The sequence below is a fragment of the Cuculus canorus genome, chromosome 2 (genome assembly GCF_017976375.1).
Source record: "Cuculus canorus isolate bCucCan1 chromosome 2, bCucCan1.pri, whole genome shotgun sequence".
In the NCBI taxonomy this organism is placed as follows: Eukaryota; Metazoa; Chordata; class Aves; order Cuculiformes; family Cuculidae; genus Cuculus; species Cuculus canorus.
In genome coordinates this window covers 13570733-13586040 of record NC_071402.1, presented here as the reverse complement: position 1 = coordinate 13586040, position 15308 = coordinate 13570733, and the positions used below count along the sequence as shown (strand labels likewise).

The 15308-nt window shown below is 39.7% G+C and overlaps 1 protein-coding gene across 2 annotated transcripts in view; it reads left to right on the top strand.

The window, feature by feature from the left end:
* The window catches only part of FER1L6 (fer-1 like family member 6), an 89384-nt gene that overhangs the window by 40358 nt on the left and 33718 nt on the right, over positions 1–15308 (top strand). For both annotated transcript variants that reach the window (XM_054060680.1, XM_054060681.1), the window contains exons 12-20: positions 1817–1925; positions 3671–3851; positions 7705–7825; positions 9060–9160; positions 9817–9907; positions 10681–10800; positions 11304–11456; positions 12760–12934; positions 13493–13617. In XM_054060680.1, coding sequence (XP_053916655.1) covers positions 1817–1925; positions 3671–3851; positions 7705–7825; positions 9060–9160; positions 9817–9907; positions 10681–10800; positions 11304–11456; positions 12760–12934; positions 13493–13617 — 1176 coding nt within the window. The remainder of the gene's footprint in view (positions 1–1816; positions 1926–3670; positions 3852–7704; positions 7826–9059; positions 9161–9816; positions 9908–10680; positions 10801–11303; positions 11457–12759; positions 12935–13492; positions 13618–15308) is intronic.

Sequence of the window (15308 nt, the reverse complement as noted above, 5' to 3'; positions counted from 1 at the left end):
GTTTCAAATACAGAATGAGTAAAAGGCAACAATATAATTTGTGATTCTTGATATTCTTTTGGGTTTGACATTCAGCAATATTTCATGCTAGTGTAGACACTGTAATTGTATTACAGCTCTCTGAGAGGAAAAGCAGGCACTGGAGACATTACAAATAAGGCGAAGACATCTCATAGAGCCTCTGAGACAGCAGAGGCAAACTACCCAGCCCCACAGCACAACTTTATTAATCTGTTCTAGCAGCAAGAAGGCATTAAACACTTGCGATTTGCTTTCTTTATAATGGGAGATAGATGTGTTTGTCGTAGTCTCTGAGCCTCAGTTTCATTAGGCACTCTGTGCTCTGGGTTCATGCTGAAAAATAATCAGGGCACAGGGAAGCTAATGGTACTGTCGAATTGCAATCTGTTTGAGGTGTTAGCTTTGATATGTGATGGTGCTAATCCTTTCCCTGAAGACCTATGCCCACTTACCGTGTATAGCAGAAGTTTTTCAAACTGAAGAGATCGTGGGCTGTGTCAAAAGCTGTTTCTGCTTTGAAAAAGCCAGGGAAACAAATCTTCATACACAGCTGATGTTTTGTTCATTGCCTCACTCTGTTGCAAAAGAAATTAGTACTGATCTTACCTAATGGGCTTTAGTGTGCTGGTGTTCATGCTGTGAAATCAGTAGGGTTTGTGTTGGAGAGACTGTGGCAGTTGGTGTAGATTTGAGGAGAACTCAAACCACAAAATTTATCTCCTTTGAGCTTAGTCTTGGCTTGGGTTCAATAGCTTGTTTTGTTAATGACCCAAGAGCACTAGAGGTGCTAGCTAGCTTTCCTTGAGCAAGAGTGTGTGTGCCAGGGACAAGCAGATGGTGGGGGTTCCAATAGGGTGAAACAGAGCTAACTCCAGAGAAGATTGTTCCCTTTTTAAGGGTGTGCTGCTATGCTGAGGCCCTTTGGTTCCTATGCTTCCAAATTCTGTGAAAACAGGGCTACTGGTTTCAGTGCTGTGATGCCAGAGAAGGCAAAAAGTGGAGGACTGCCCATCCAACCTGGCCTTTAACACTTCCAGGGTGGGGGCATCCACAGCTTCCCTGGGCAACCTGTTCCAGTGCCTCACCATTCCTCCTTCTGCCTAGTCTAAGTCTTTCCCTCTTCAATTTATAGCCATTCCTCCTAGTCCTGTCACTACATGCCTTTGTAAAAAGTCCCTCCCCAGCTTTCTTGTAGCCCTCTTCAGTTACTGGAAGGCCTGCTCTGAGGTTTTCTCGGAGCCTTCTCTTCTCCATGCTGAACAACCCCATGCACTTCTTATGGGAGGTGCTCCAGCCCTCTGATCATCTTTGTAGCCTCTCTTTATACCCGTTCCAACAGTTTCATATCCTTCTTATGTTGAGAATTCCAGAAATGGATGCAATACTCCAGATGAGGTCTCACAAGAGCAGAACAGAGGGGCAGAATCACCTCCCTGGACCTGCTGGCTTTTCTTCTTTTGATGCAGCCCAGGATACGGTTGGCAGCAGTACTTAATAGCAGCTACTGATAAGACAAAGTATGAAGTGAGGGGTAATGAATTTTGTGTAACCAGTTATGATATAACTGGACAATATTGATAAGATCACACATGTTTATCTCTTTTTTCCAGTCCTATCAGTTTCTCAGAAAGGAGGTATGACTTCTCCCTGCAAATTCTTTTTACTTGTCACCTCAGATCAGTAGACCTACAACAGAAACACAGCTACTAGAGACTTGTAAAGACTCCTCTGTGCTGTAAAAAAGAGTAGAAGGTGAAAAAAAAAGTAATTTTTCTGCCTCTGTCTTCTCCAATAGATCTATGAAGAGAAATTTGAGGATTTCCTCCTCTTTGGGACATTTTTTGAAGCCACAATGATTGATAGGAGGATTGGGGACAAGCCAATAACCTTTGAGGTTTCCGTTGGTAAGTGTGTTATGCTCTTCTCCAACACAGAGAGGGAGTCTCAGGAGCAAGGGGATGTTACGTGTTATTGATAACGCTGTCTTTGGGCTCAGGAGCCTGCTTCAGAGAAGCGCTTACACATTATAACTAAACCCTGATGATCGTTTCTCTGGATAGTAATCAAGCTGGGCATACTGACACCTAACTGTCTCTGCTCCCAGACGCCCTGTATTAATATAAATCTTCTCACTCGATATACACAGTGACTCACACAGTAGTTAGTCTTCTAGTCTCTTGGGACACTCAACTCAAGTAATTTACCTCAGGGCAGAGTTCATTCTGTGATGCCCTTTGCAATTAGTCCCTGGGCCCTTTGCAGGAAGGACTCATATGGACCTTTGTGGCCAACTCTGTTGTGCTACATATGGGTCTGTGAGTGTGGCAATTGGGGTCACATACAGACAAGCCTCAAAATGTATACACTATCTTGTCCTCTAAGTTCTTCATAGTAAGTCCTGCCCTCTTTCTGAGTAAAGCATGACTGTACTGCATGAGCTGAATTATCCCTTAGAGCAGACTAAAGAGAAAAATGAAGACGTTTTCATGAGCGTTCAGCAGATATTTTCAAAGCAGAAGAAATTTCCCTTAAGAGACAAGCTTGTATTGGTTTCATTTCCCTTGCAGATGTTCACTTATCTGTTTACTAGCCCTACGCTAGTCCAAGAGCACAGTAGCACCCTGGCACTTCCCATCTCTGTGCCTATGTACCTGAGCATGCTCAACTGTAAGGCTATGTGTGCAGGGAAAGATGTCTGTGAAAAACAGGGCAATAAATGAGTCATTGATTCCTGCTGAATCTTAGCAGGAAGTAGCGTTAATAATGGCAAGAAATTCATTTGTATAGCTGGGCGACAACTTATACTGATTCCTGACAGAATTAATATTGAAGATTAATCTAACTCTGAATTCTGGAACTGAAAATATACCACCAACCTCTGCAGCTGAAATTTGGGTCCAAATTTGGCCAATGGTCATTATTTACATGAGAGGCTGAAACAAAAGTCCAGATCAGGATGCCATATGGGATGATTCAGCACATCCTTCTTCTGCAAGGAATGTTTTCTCCCTGTCTGTAATGAAATCTGTAATTACCAGTCTGATGGATGCACCTGTTTCCCAAAGTCGATAATTGCCCTCTAAGGCAAAATCCTATCAGAGGAGATGGTTGTAACATTAGCAGAGTAGTCTGACTTCAAGCTGGCACCTCAAAGCACTGTTATTACTAACTCTGCAACCCTCCTATGCAAAATTTGCTTCTCTGAAAATGAGCTTTAGCACTTCTGAGATCAGACATATGTTGCAAGGAAGACATATATTTGCTACGTAAATCACACACACATTGGGGCCCCTGGGTCTAGACGTATCAACAGCAGTATTTGTTTTGCTTCTGAATTTCTTTAGCAAAAGCAGAAGGTCCTGGGGACCAGCAACCAGAAAACTGCACCATTTAGCAATGGGGATAGTATACTAGGTATATGTCACATAGGGCAGGTAAGGAAACACTGTCCTAGAGTCTGAAAAGCCTTATTGGGATCAACATATCCTGTCAGGACCTTTATGAACTGTGATATGTCCAGAACAGCTAATCAACAAGAGGGAACAAAGATTTTGCACTGCTGTGACTGGTCTTTTTCTCTTTTAAAACCATATTTGGGTGTACCACCTCCAAGCTAGTCATCTCTTCACTTATAACTATGTGTCTATAGGTAACTTTGGAAATATTACTGATGGGGTGTCAGCGGGAGCTGGAAGGAAAAAGAAGACACATGTTGGAGAAGCAGAAGAAAGCTTGCTGCATGAGGAGGAGGATGAAATTTCTCATGATCTTGGAATACCCCTGATATCCACCACACCGCCCAAGAAGCCACTGATCACACGTGGGAACAGGTGAGGGTCTGTGTTTCAAAGCCTTATCATATAGGACTCTAGCTCCTATTTTATAATTTGATGGGACTCCTTAACAAACCCTGGTAGCTTTAAACAGGTTGTGTGGAATTGAGACTTTCAAATCCTCAATTACATCTTTCACAATGGTAAATTTTCTAGGATTCATTAAAATAAATAGTATACACACCTTCTGTTCTTGGCCTCATGGGCTCTTGAACTTGTACCATTTCTAAAAGGGCTGTGTTATACCAACTGTATGTTGGAAAACTGTAGGAAAGTGCAACTGCTTCAGTGCTGTCACTGGTTTATGGTCCAATACTTTGATCACAAGTAACATTCACCCAACGACCAGCTCCAGAAGCAGAAGAATGCATGAAAAATATTGAAATCTGGTCAAGACAGCTTCCAAGAACACTTTCTAGAGCTAATAATTATGGATGTAGACTTAAGCAGTAAGTAGTAACAGAAGTAGGAGGAAATAGTCTTAGAAAAAAAGAATGGAGCAGTGAATGAAACATGCAGAAGAGTTCTGAAACGGCCTTATTTATAAAAAGAAGTGTAAATGTACAATTAATTTCAAAGGCATTAATAAAAAGAAATATTTTCTTTGTTCCTTTGGTAGGTAGAATGAACCCCAGTCTTCCTGAGTGCCAAGACTAGGTGGTACCTTTTTCTTTAGAAGGTCAGGCACTGCCAAGCTGTTTACAGATATAAGGACCAGGTGGGAAATATGAACCTGGATCTGTTTGATTTCTGGATCTCCCTAAAGTTAAAAAGTATTTTCACTCTTTCTTGCAGTCAGTGGTTCAGTCAGATTAAATAAGAGCTAGTGGAAGAAAATACAAATGAAAATACAGAAACTTTTGTTTCTGTTGCAAATAAATAAAGAGAAGAAGGAAGATAAAACAGTCTTTCACAGAGAGATAGTTGCCTCTCCTCATTAACAAGATTGCAGATTTGAGTACATGCTGGGTTGTTATCCTCCCTAAGAGACTGTGGGATTTTTAGTTTTCCCCTCAACAGAATTTAGATTTAAAGAACTGTTGTAAAAGAATGAACCATTCTTCAAATCTGCTATTTGATTCTTAGTATATTAACAAAGTTTTCTCTCATTAAAGGTCACATTTCCAAATCTATGTATAATGCTGCATCTTTTTTTTTCCTTCCCATGCTATCTAAAACAGTTTCACCAGCCACAGATACCAATTAATGACTTTATGACTGTTATCTCATATTGGAATCTTACTGGTCTCATTACTGGATATTTTTAGTATTAATCAGTACTTAATGGGATATCCAATAGTTTGGGTAAACTCTGCATTTTAGAATCATAAATGAACAATAAAAACCAATAACAAGAGTCCATTTTGAGATTAAAATCACTAAGTAATTAAAGGAGCAGATAGAGCAATAAGACTTGTAAACCAGACACCATGAATTTGCCAGGAATTTTCCACTATTATATCAAAATATATAGCGAGGATAAGCTAACACTGAAAAAGTGGTTCCCCCAAATTCTTATAGAGAGAATAATAGACACAAAAGTTTAGACTTCCATATGAATTATTTCATAGCTATACAATTCTCTTAGTAAGAGCCAAGACTCGTAAGCTCTATGAATTTCAGGTTAAGACATTCTGGCATTGTGAGAGCACCAAATTCTGTGGGTAATGCTTACCTTACTGTAGGTTATTGAAGAAAAATTAAAAGGGAAATTCTGTTTCTCTTTTGGTATGCCATAGGGCAGTAAAATGATGTTGTAGGGAAGATCACCTTTTTAAAAGGAAAATTCTCACATAAATCTATTAAGGATGTGTGGAAGTTTTAAGTTATGGATAGGACATTCAAGAGTGATAAGTGATTTGGTTTCAGTGGGCTTGGTTTAGTGGTTAAACACATGTCCAGTTCTGTCTGAGATGCCTTAGAGCAGCCGAGGCAATCTTACAAGCAAACATGAGAGACCCAGCCCCTTCTGGGCCTACAAGGCGGATGCCCATGCTTAGGCAACTCAGGCTACTGGGGCTCTGGATTTCAGGAGTGGATGATCAAGACTCCCTAAAAATGTGGCTGTGCTCAGAGACACCTTGAATTGGAAGAATTCAAGTCTTCTGTCCATATCAACTGCACTCTCCTTTCTTCAGTACCACAGGATCTCCGAGAGGAGACAAAATAGAAAATACAATGATTTTTTCAGCCTTGAGTAGTTTTATTCTCTATTATTTAGGGAATCAGTTTCTGTGGAGAAATACTGAAGGCTCACAAGGCAAGTTGTGCTGGTTTTGACTGAGGTACTTTTTTTCCTAGCAGCTTGTATGGGACTATGGTTTCTGTTTGTTCTGAAAACAGTGTTGACAATACAAGAATGTTTTCGTTACTGCTGAGCAGTGTTTACACGGAGTTAAGGTCTTTTCTGCTTCTCACACCACCCCAACAGTGAGTAGCCTGGGGGTGCACAACAGGTTAGGAGAGGATACAGATGACCTCAACTGACTAAAGAAATATTCTGTACCATATAAGATTATGCTCAAGAATATAAAGCTGGGGGAAGAGGAAGGAAGTGGGAGGGATATTTGGAGTGAAGATGTTTTGTCTTCCCAAGTAACTGTTATGTGAGGAAGCCCTGCTTTCCTGGATATGGCTGAACTTCTGCTTGCAGATAGGAAGTAGTGAGTGAGTTCCTTGTTTTGTTTTGCTTGCACAACTAGCTTTTGCTTTACGTATTAGATCGTCTTCATCTCAGCTCACAAGTTTCATCACGTCTACTCTTTTGATTCTCTCCCCCATCCCACTGGGAAGGAGTGAGTGAGTGGCTGTGTGGAGCTCAGTTGCCAGCTGGGGTTAAACCACAATACAAGTACACACCAGAGAACACCTCTCCAGTACAGCCTCTTCTCAGCTGTATTGAGTGGCATTGGGTTATAGCCATTCCCAGAAGAACATAAAGCAGTTTATAGACCCTCATATTCTTTAAAAAGCTCTGCACTGTTACTCCAATGATAAGACCTCTAGTGTTAAATTCCATATGGCTGAGCGTGGTGTTTCATAGAGCTATAGTATTTATATAAAGGGAGGACTATGTGCTTATCAGGTACATGGGTTTGACATAGTGCTGCCTCTAATCAAAGCATCAGGCTTTGTGGCACATATGCATTATCTGGTTAGGCTGGTGTCTCACTAGTTTCTTCAGTGCAATACGCTCATACAGCTGATCACCCAAAGAAAGCAGAGTTACAAAAAAGAATCAATATGGCGTGTTGGACCTACGATAAAATGTAAGAAAAGAGAGAGCAGCAGATGCATTTTATCACTGAATTATCGTGAGTTTGGTATCACTTTTACTAGGTAGCTTTGTGCAGACCAGCTTCTGCCAAGGAATGTCAATCTTCACTAGCGATTGCTTCTGAAAAAAAGCATCTTGTAAAAGTAATGTGGCAGTGAATGAAACTCTGTAATGCCTCTCCTGCTGTGCAGTGTGTAGAGCCATTGCTCTTGAAGAGGTGACTGGACTTCAATCTTTGCTCCTTTTTCTCTTGTTTCTTCCCGCCACTAACAGTATTTCAGAGCTTTCCTGCATGTTTCTTTGCCCTACTTTTCTCCTGCCCTGGAAAGCACTGAAACTCGAGCCATTGACTTTAAGATTTTTCTCTTCAGGGATCTTCTGGGATCTCACAGGTAGCAGAGGTGATATTTGTGCTTGTTCTTCCTAATATTTACTGGTTAGCGCATGTGAACACATCCTGTCGTGTCTTAGGCTTCTGTGCTGCGAGAGAGCATCAAACAGTTTTTCTTTCCTGTGCCTCCTTCCGAATCACTCTCATAGCTTTATTATCTGCTCCATACTTTGTTTTCACAGGAACTACCAGTACCTGCCGTATGATGAGAGGAAGCCCTGTATCTGTGTCAAGAGCTACTGGGGTGACCAGACCTTTCGTCTGTACTCTTCCAACACTCTTGAAAAAATGGCTGATCACCTGGTAAGTGGCAGCCGTCCTTCTAGGCTTGTGTATTCAGCAGAGTATGGCACTGAGATGTCGTGTTCCCCAAAACACGCCTTTAAATTTTCCAACAAATGCATTCCTCGCTGTTCATTTTGTGAAGCCATAGCTTTTATTGGCACTTTCTCTTTTTGTTTCCAAATTGCTTTGATCTGTTAGAGCTAATCAAATATTCCTGTCGACAATGCTTTTTTTGGTTTTGGGGTTTTTTTTGGTGACCATAGGGCTGTCTTCTTTTCTCAGAAATATCTTTATTTTTGTAAGAGCACTCAATTAAAATATGAGATAAAGAATAATCCTGCAGCTCTTCCTCTAATGTCTTCTTATCTAGGCTACATGGTTTATCCTGTATTTATGCTGGCGACTCTTTAAAGGACACTTTCTTGTTTTAGTTTTCCTAAAAATATTGATAGAGACAAAATGGCATATTGTCTCATGGGCCATCACTGAGATAGTTACAGTGTTTCTATAATGATGGTTTTTTTCTGTGCTTGTTTAAAGTTAACTATCAACAGTCTAAAAAAGTGATGATGTTTTTTTAAAGTTACTTCTAATGTTGGATATTTTAATTTGGGGCACTCACATTCTGTTTAATCTATTTACCCTTATATACCTCATGAGCAAGAACACTAAAGTCATACTCATGCCTTCTTATAATGCCTAAACCAATAATTTGAACCCAGGTATTTGAAAATTAAACATCTGAATGTATGTATGGAGAGATAAGTTTGTCAGTGTACCTGAATACCCACAAGCCTTGCTGGAAATCCAGCCATTTATTTTAGTTTGGAAGAATAGACTCCATTTCTTGAATGATAACAATAAGTGTTGTGGTAGACCTTGCACATGGATTCAGGAGCCCACTGAAGTTTAAGAGGTTAATTCCAGCTACTTGGTAAATTAAAGTAGCAGGGCTGGAAACAGAACCAAAGAGAACTACCTCGTGGAGAATTTTTCCCACCTACTCATCTTCACCAAAGAAGCGAGAAAACAACTTGTAGTTGGGAAGGCTGAGGAAAGGTCAAAATAAATCATGCTGCCAGAATCTTCTCTCTGCTCACTTCAAGAGTAGCGATATATCAAAGGTTCTGTTCTGTTAGGTTACAAAGTCACTGCCCTCATTCTCGCTGGTCATACAGTGAATAATGGTGTTAGTGGCAGAATGACAAAGTGCCCTCCTTTGTGTAATGGCTTTTTCATGTGTTTTTCATAGGAAGAATCATTAGAGCATGTCAAGGACCTGATCAAAGTTTCAGAGATTGCATCAGAGGAGAAAATGAGGGTGACCCTAAATGATTTTATCAATCAAAGCAGGTAACTACATTTACTAGAGGAATAAAGAAAGTCAGCTTTATACATGGCTACAAATTTGAGGCTAGACAAGGAAACTGATGATAATAATAAAAAAAGCAGTAAACTTACTGAGATAGATATTTTTTTTTTCTGCTATAAAAGAAAAGGCCTTCCGAAATGGCAGTTTCTATTTATATAAAGAGAATATTTTATTGCTATATTCAATACTCAGTATTGACAATAGACTACTGCCAATCATTGTCATATTATTTTGACTTTCTGGACTCTAAGAATAGAACATATTTGGTATAAACAGCATTTAATATAGTGTGTGACAGACATACTGTAAAAAAGGACAAGGTTAAGATAAAAACAAAGGATTCCACATGTTGGGATAAATCACCCAGTGGGCTCTGTGTCAGACAGCATAATTGAGCTCAAAATAGATGTTAATGTTAATTTTTATATGTTAACTCTGTTTCTGTGAAATGTGGGGCAGTTTTAGCACTCTATTCTTTGAATCTTACAGGTGCTCAATATTTACTCTAGAAAATTTCAGCATCTTTGTCTTCTGATTCAATATACTGCAGCAGACGGAAAACGTTGCACTCCAATATACTTTAGCAGCTCACATTACTCGCTCTCCCTTCAAAGAACCTGTTATTCTTTTGTCCTAGGGCTTTCATTACCACTGCTGAAAAGAAACCCAAAGGGTTGAACTACACTGCTTTGGACAAAAAGAGACTCATGCTGTTCAAGCAAGAGCTGGTATGTGTGTTTTTTTCCTTTAAACATTGATGTAATTATGTTAACTGAAAGCATGCTGGTTGCATATATTTTAATTTCTATTTGATTTCACCATACTGAAATGCTTTGTAATTAATACAAATACAGCATCCAAGAGCATTTTTTTTTAAAAAAACCACTGTACTTAATAAAGAGGTGTAAGATTCCCTAAAATCATTCAGAAAGTGTTGTTTTTAAATACAAAAAAGAAGACATTATAATAATGTATCTTAAAATGAGATTATGATGAGTGCAATGGAAAAAACCCACCAAATTAACTCTGCTGTTAGGCTTTTAATTACTGCAGTGGACCTGAACTTCAAAAGAAGCAAAGCCTGGCATTTAGTATTCCTGGACTTAGTCACCTCCTCCAGGGGACTAGTGAGAAGAAACTAAACTGGGGGAAGCTGTCTGAACATTTATTGGCTTTATTTACTGTTTGTAGCACAGAATTTGGTTGTGACTTCTGTCAGGACTGAGGCCTGATAATTCTATGTTGTAATAACATGTCTCTTGGGATTTCTCTACGTGCAGTATACATACAAAGAGAGAAAACGGAGGACATCCACTTTTGATGTTATCCAGCTTCAAAGAATTCACCACTTTCTGTTGTGACAAAGAAAATAATTGCTGCCTAGAACCAAGTGTCTCCATCTTCCCTTTTCAACCTGTATCACAGACTGTTTTCTAATTCTTGTCCAGTTCAAACTACTCAAAAATGCATGTAAGATACATATTGTCTTTCCTGACTACAGGAAGCAATGTCCAGTGATGCCAAGGGAATTGTTCAGCAGCAGAAAAAGAAGATGCCACTGGATGAAATGATGCAAGAGACTCAGAGCTTTATAGATAAAATCAGGTTCTTGGTTGATGAGGTAATCCACACAGAAATTCAGATAAATATGAAATTGACTTTGCTTGGGGAAATGCTATTTGGAGCAGGGCAAGACCATGCCATAGAAGATCCTCACAAGCAGAATAGATGACAATATGACACTACTTGAATTTGGCCCTGGGTTTTGGGGGTTTGCTGGTATAGATGCAGTTGATTGCATTTCCATGGTAGGTACTTTCAGCTTTAGCAACTTGTGGGTAAGTTAATTCCAGAAACAGTCACACCTAGATTTTTAATTTTAGTTTCTCCTGAATTTATTTACAACACTCCTTGATCACTCTGCAAAGTTCTTGACCTTCAGCTTGGGAACAGAAGTTTAGACTGCAAAAGATAGACAGCCTCTTTTATTCTGGGTGCACATTTGCCACTCCACAGGAGCTGTGAGGGAATCAGCTCTTGGTAGAGAGGGTTTTAACAAAAAATGATGGTGGTGGCTTATAAAAAGAATTCAGTTTTAGTTCAATATTTCTCATCATTCAACAGCCTCAGAACACAGTGCCTGATGTGTTCATCTGGATGCTCAGCAGCAACAAGAGAGTTGCATATGCAAGAATCCCAGCAAAAAACATACTGTATTCCCCAGTGAAAGAGCAAAGAGGCAAAGACTGTGGGAAAATTAAAACACATTTTCTGAAAGTAAGTCTGAGGCACTCTGCAGACAGGTAATGCCTGGGGAGCTTTCTTCCATGGATTGTATTTTACAGGCTTATTTTTGTAATATGCTGAATATGTGCACACATTTATATCTGCCACCTATTCATGTTTGCTTCTTATATTTATGCTTACACTTCTTCACTCTATCACTGCCATGCTTTTGTTGTCTGGGTAATTAATTCTCTCACTACTTATTATGGCAAGTTTATAGCATTGTATCTATAGCTAAATGCATAAACAGGTAGAAGAGCTAGATCCTCTTTGCTGGCAAAACTGTCAGAATGCAGCACATGAAAGTCCAGGAAGAGACTGGTGAGAGATCAGCATGCATACCAATCGGTTAGCAAGGAAACATAGGTATTCAGTGATAATACAGCAATTATTCTTGCTTTCTATTTAAAATGTGCATAGGTTTGTGCAATACATTTCCATAATATTGTTATGGGATTATTAATCTTGAAGGGAGTCTTAGTGGATGCACTCCTACAAAAGCAATGTCAAGGATAGTACCTGGAACTGGAATATTATGCAATGTGAATGTTACTATTGGCCAGCAGGAAAAGCCCAAATGCATGAGCTAATAGTAACTCTATAATGACTTTTTAGTGCTTTTTCGCATGGAGCTTCTGCAAGCATAAAGCACAGCTAAAGAGCAAAAACTAAGTTCCGGACAGCTGCCCTAGGTACTTGTTAAACATAGTATTATTTGCCTGCATGAACAAAAAAAGCCATAATTAACTCTTCAGACCTATCCAATATCAAGATTTCCCTAGGAACAGACAGTACTAAATACTGAGCTTAGCAGAGATAGATGAAGTAGGATGAGAGACGGAGGTAACAGTAGTATGGTTTGTCAAGGCTAGTAATATTTTATGCTGGAATATGATTTCTGTCCTGCCCAATGTAGTAATTTTTTTAGTAATACATGGGACTCTCTGTTGGAGACCAGCAAACTGTATGAAATGGAAAGTGGGCTGAAGTCTGGGAACAGCACTGTATGGGCTAGCACTGATATGCTTGCAACCTTAGGTAGCTTGTGCAAATCTCTGTGTTATTAGGCATTATGCCATTTACATGGACTTTCAGCTGAGCAAACTACTTTTTTCTTCCCTAAGAATCACAGAAGTTCCTTGGGCTAAAAGAACCTCAGGGTATTCACTGTCAAAAAATGCAATTATATCAACTTAGTGAATCCTCCTTTATTTTATTCTGGCTTGCTAGGACTCAGCATCCAGCCCTTACTCTTTCTTGAGCTTGTTGATGATGGGTGGATTTTTTAATTCAGTTACCAGGCAAGCGCCCGCTGGGTTGGAATGTGCAGGCAAAGGTGGACATTTACTTATGGCTTGGACCTGCCAACTATGCCCACAGCATCATGGAGAATTTGCCTGTAGGATATGAGACTGAATTACCATCTAACACCAACTCAGGGCCCTCACCTGCCTGCCTGCTGTATAAAAGTAAGGCACTTTTTCTTCTCCATGTTAACAATTAAGAGATGTAGCCTCAAAAGTTTTAATTCAGAGGGCAACCTCTGTTTAAAATACCTATTCTCAAATGATCACATTTTAGCATCAGTTCATCAGAAAAGGCTGGTTTCCTCGCCGAGTCATCAGACCTACCACTGACACTTCGCAGATGGCAGGGGAAGAAAGGACCTTTTCGCTTGCAGTTTCTGTTCCCTGTCCCATGGGTCTGCCTCCTCTTAATGAAGAAGCATCCTTCAGTTCTCCTGGTGAAGCTACTGTGGAACACCTAGTAGATAAACCAGTGATAGGAGCCAAAATCTGGCAGTCTTAACAGCCTTGCTGTAAAGACACCAGACATTGATTTTTAATGAGTATAGATGTCCTAAACAACTTCTGACTGTCTCAGGTGTTTCTTTCATGAGACAGAACCAGCAACAGTTCCCCTTGTCAGACCCTCGTTGGACAGAGAGTGGTGAATATTCCCTTCCTACCTATGTGCCGCATCATTTCCATGAAGCTGACATTACTGTTTTCTTTGCAATTATGTAGCCCCACACCTCTTCCAGCTAAGAGCCCACATGTATCAGGCGAGAGGGCTCATTGCAGCTGACAGCACTGGACTTTCTGATCCTTTTGCAAAAGTTACTTTCACATCACACTGCCAAACCACAAAGGTAAGATATTAAAGTCTCTTTCAGTAAATGAAAACATGATTTTTTGTTTTTCCAATTAAGCCATGAAGAGGAAAATCTTGGTTTTGCAAGGAGGTACCTAGCAGGAAATTCAGGTGCCTGCTGTTAAAGGGCAAGTCCTGACAGTTCACAGAAAGCAAGGCAAAAGATTAGGTGTAATCCACTATTCTAACACGAGGTTCAGTAGTACTGGCTTATTTTAGCTCAGATGTCAGATTGTCTGGGGCTATTGGGACTTTGTAGTAAGTGAATTAACTCCCTATACATCTTTTTCTACATGTTTTAAGCTTGGGCTCTTGTCATTGCTTGGTATAAGGATAAATCCCCACTATTCCGTTTTCTTTTACTCTATGTGTACAACCGTTGAGCAAAGAGTGAAGACCTTTATATGGCTACTGTAGCTGTGTGAGCCAACATGGCTCTTTGCTATGGAATTCAACAAAGTGCACTGGTGGTTTTAGCATGACAGAGTTGAAATGAGCTGAAAACAGAGGGGTATGAGACTTTCTGCACTACTTAAATGCTGCAAAAGTGGTTTCATATCTCCCTCAGGCATCTCCAGAGTGCAAATGGTCTTCTGTGCATATTTGGTAGACCCTCAAGAGAGAAGGGGGAACATCTGCAGAGCTCCAGCAAGAAGGGTTGAAGTATAGCCCTGGCAAACGAACAGGAGGGTTGTCCCTCACAGAACATGAAGACAGATTTTCAGAGGTTCTGAGTCTTTTACTACTACCCAGGAGTTAAAATGCGGCTGGGAGTTCTGAAATCCATGCCACAAGCAGAATTTTGCAGGGCCAAATATGATTTTACTTCAGAAAAAAAGTACTTAACTCCCCTATCCATCCCTTCCCACCAAAAAATCTGCTGAAGATTGTTTAAATTTCATTAATTCTAAAACTCGTCTGACAACTTCTCTTACAAAGTAGGTTCTCTAGCATGTGCCAAAGCGAATGAGAAGCAAAAACCTTTCTCTGCACTAAGTTGCAGGTGTCTGTTTGTGCCGCTTCTGTCTCAAAGATATGAACTGATCTTTTCCTGTAATGGGATTTTCACTTCTATTGGCCAATTAAGTCAGCATTCAGATGCACCAGATTCAGAAATGTAGAATTTGTCCCAGGAAAGATAGGATTTTATAGGCACAGAAGTTTTAAGTTTATTCACTGCCTGAATAAAATATTACAGCCAATAACTTGCATGTTTTTAGAAGACTGTCAGCCAAGTGCCAATAAACTGTAGTCAAGAGCCTTATTTCCATTCAAAGGAATGATAACAGATTATGAGTCATTTTGCAGTTGGCATATTTTTCCTCTTTAAATGTTATCTATGTTAAATATGTTTCCTGCCAAGACAGTTAAAACATTGTCTGTGAAGAAACGTCATAAGCATCCACATGAGCCAGATTACAACAAAGTAAAGATTTGATTTATTATGAGTGATTCACTAAAATATCTTTTCTTTTTTTTTAAAAAAAAAATAAAGTATTATGTGTCATTACAGTGATGTAAAAACAAAATTTAAAAAAACATACCCTAGAGAAGTGAAAACTGGCCTTGACTTAGGGCAAAGTCTTTATTTTAATAGCATTGGGCATGCGCCTGCTTACCTAAACTGGCAGCTTTCCTCTAAATTGAATACTGCACTTTGTCTGTGCAGACTGGTGGTCATGTACGGAT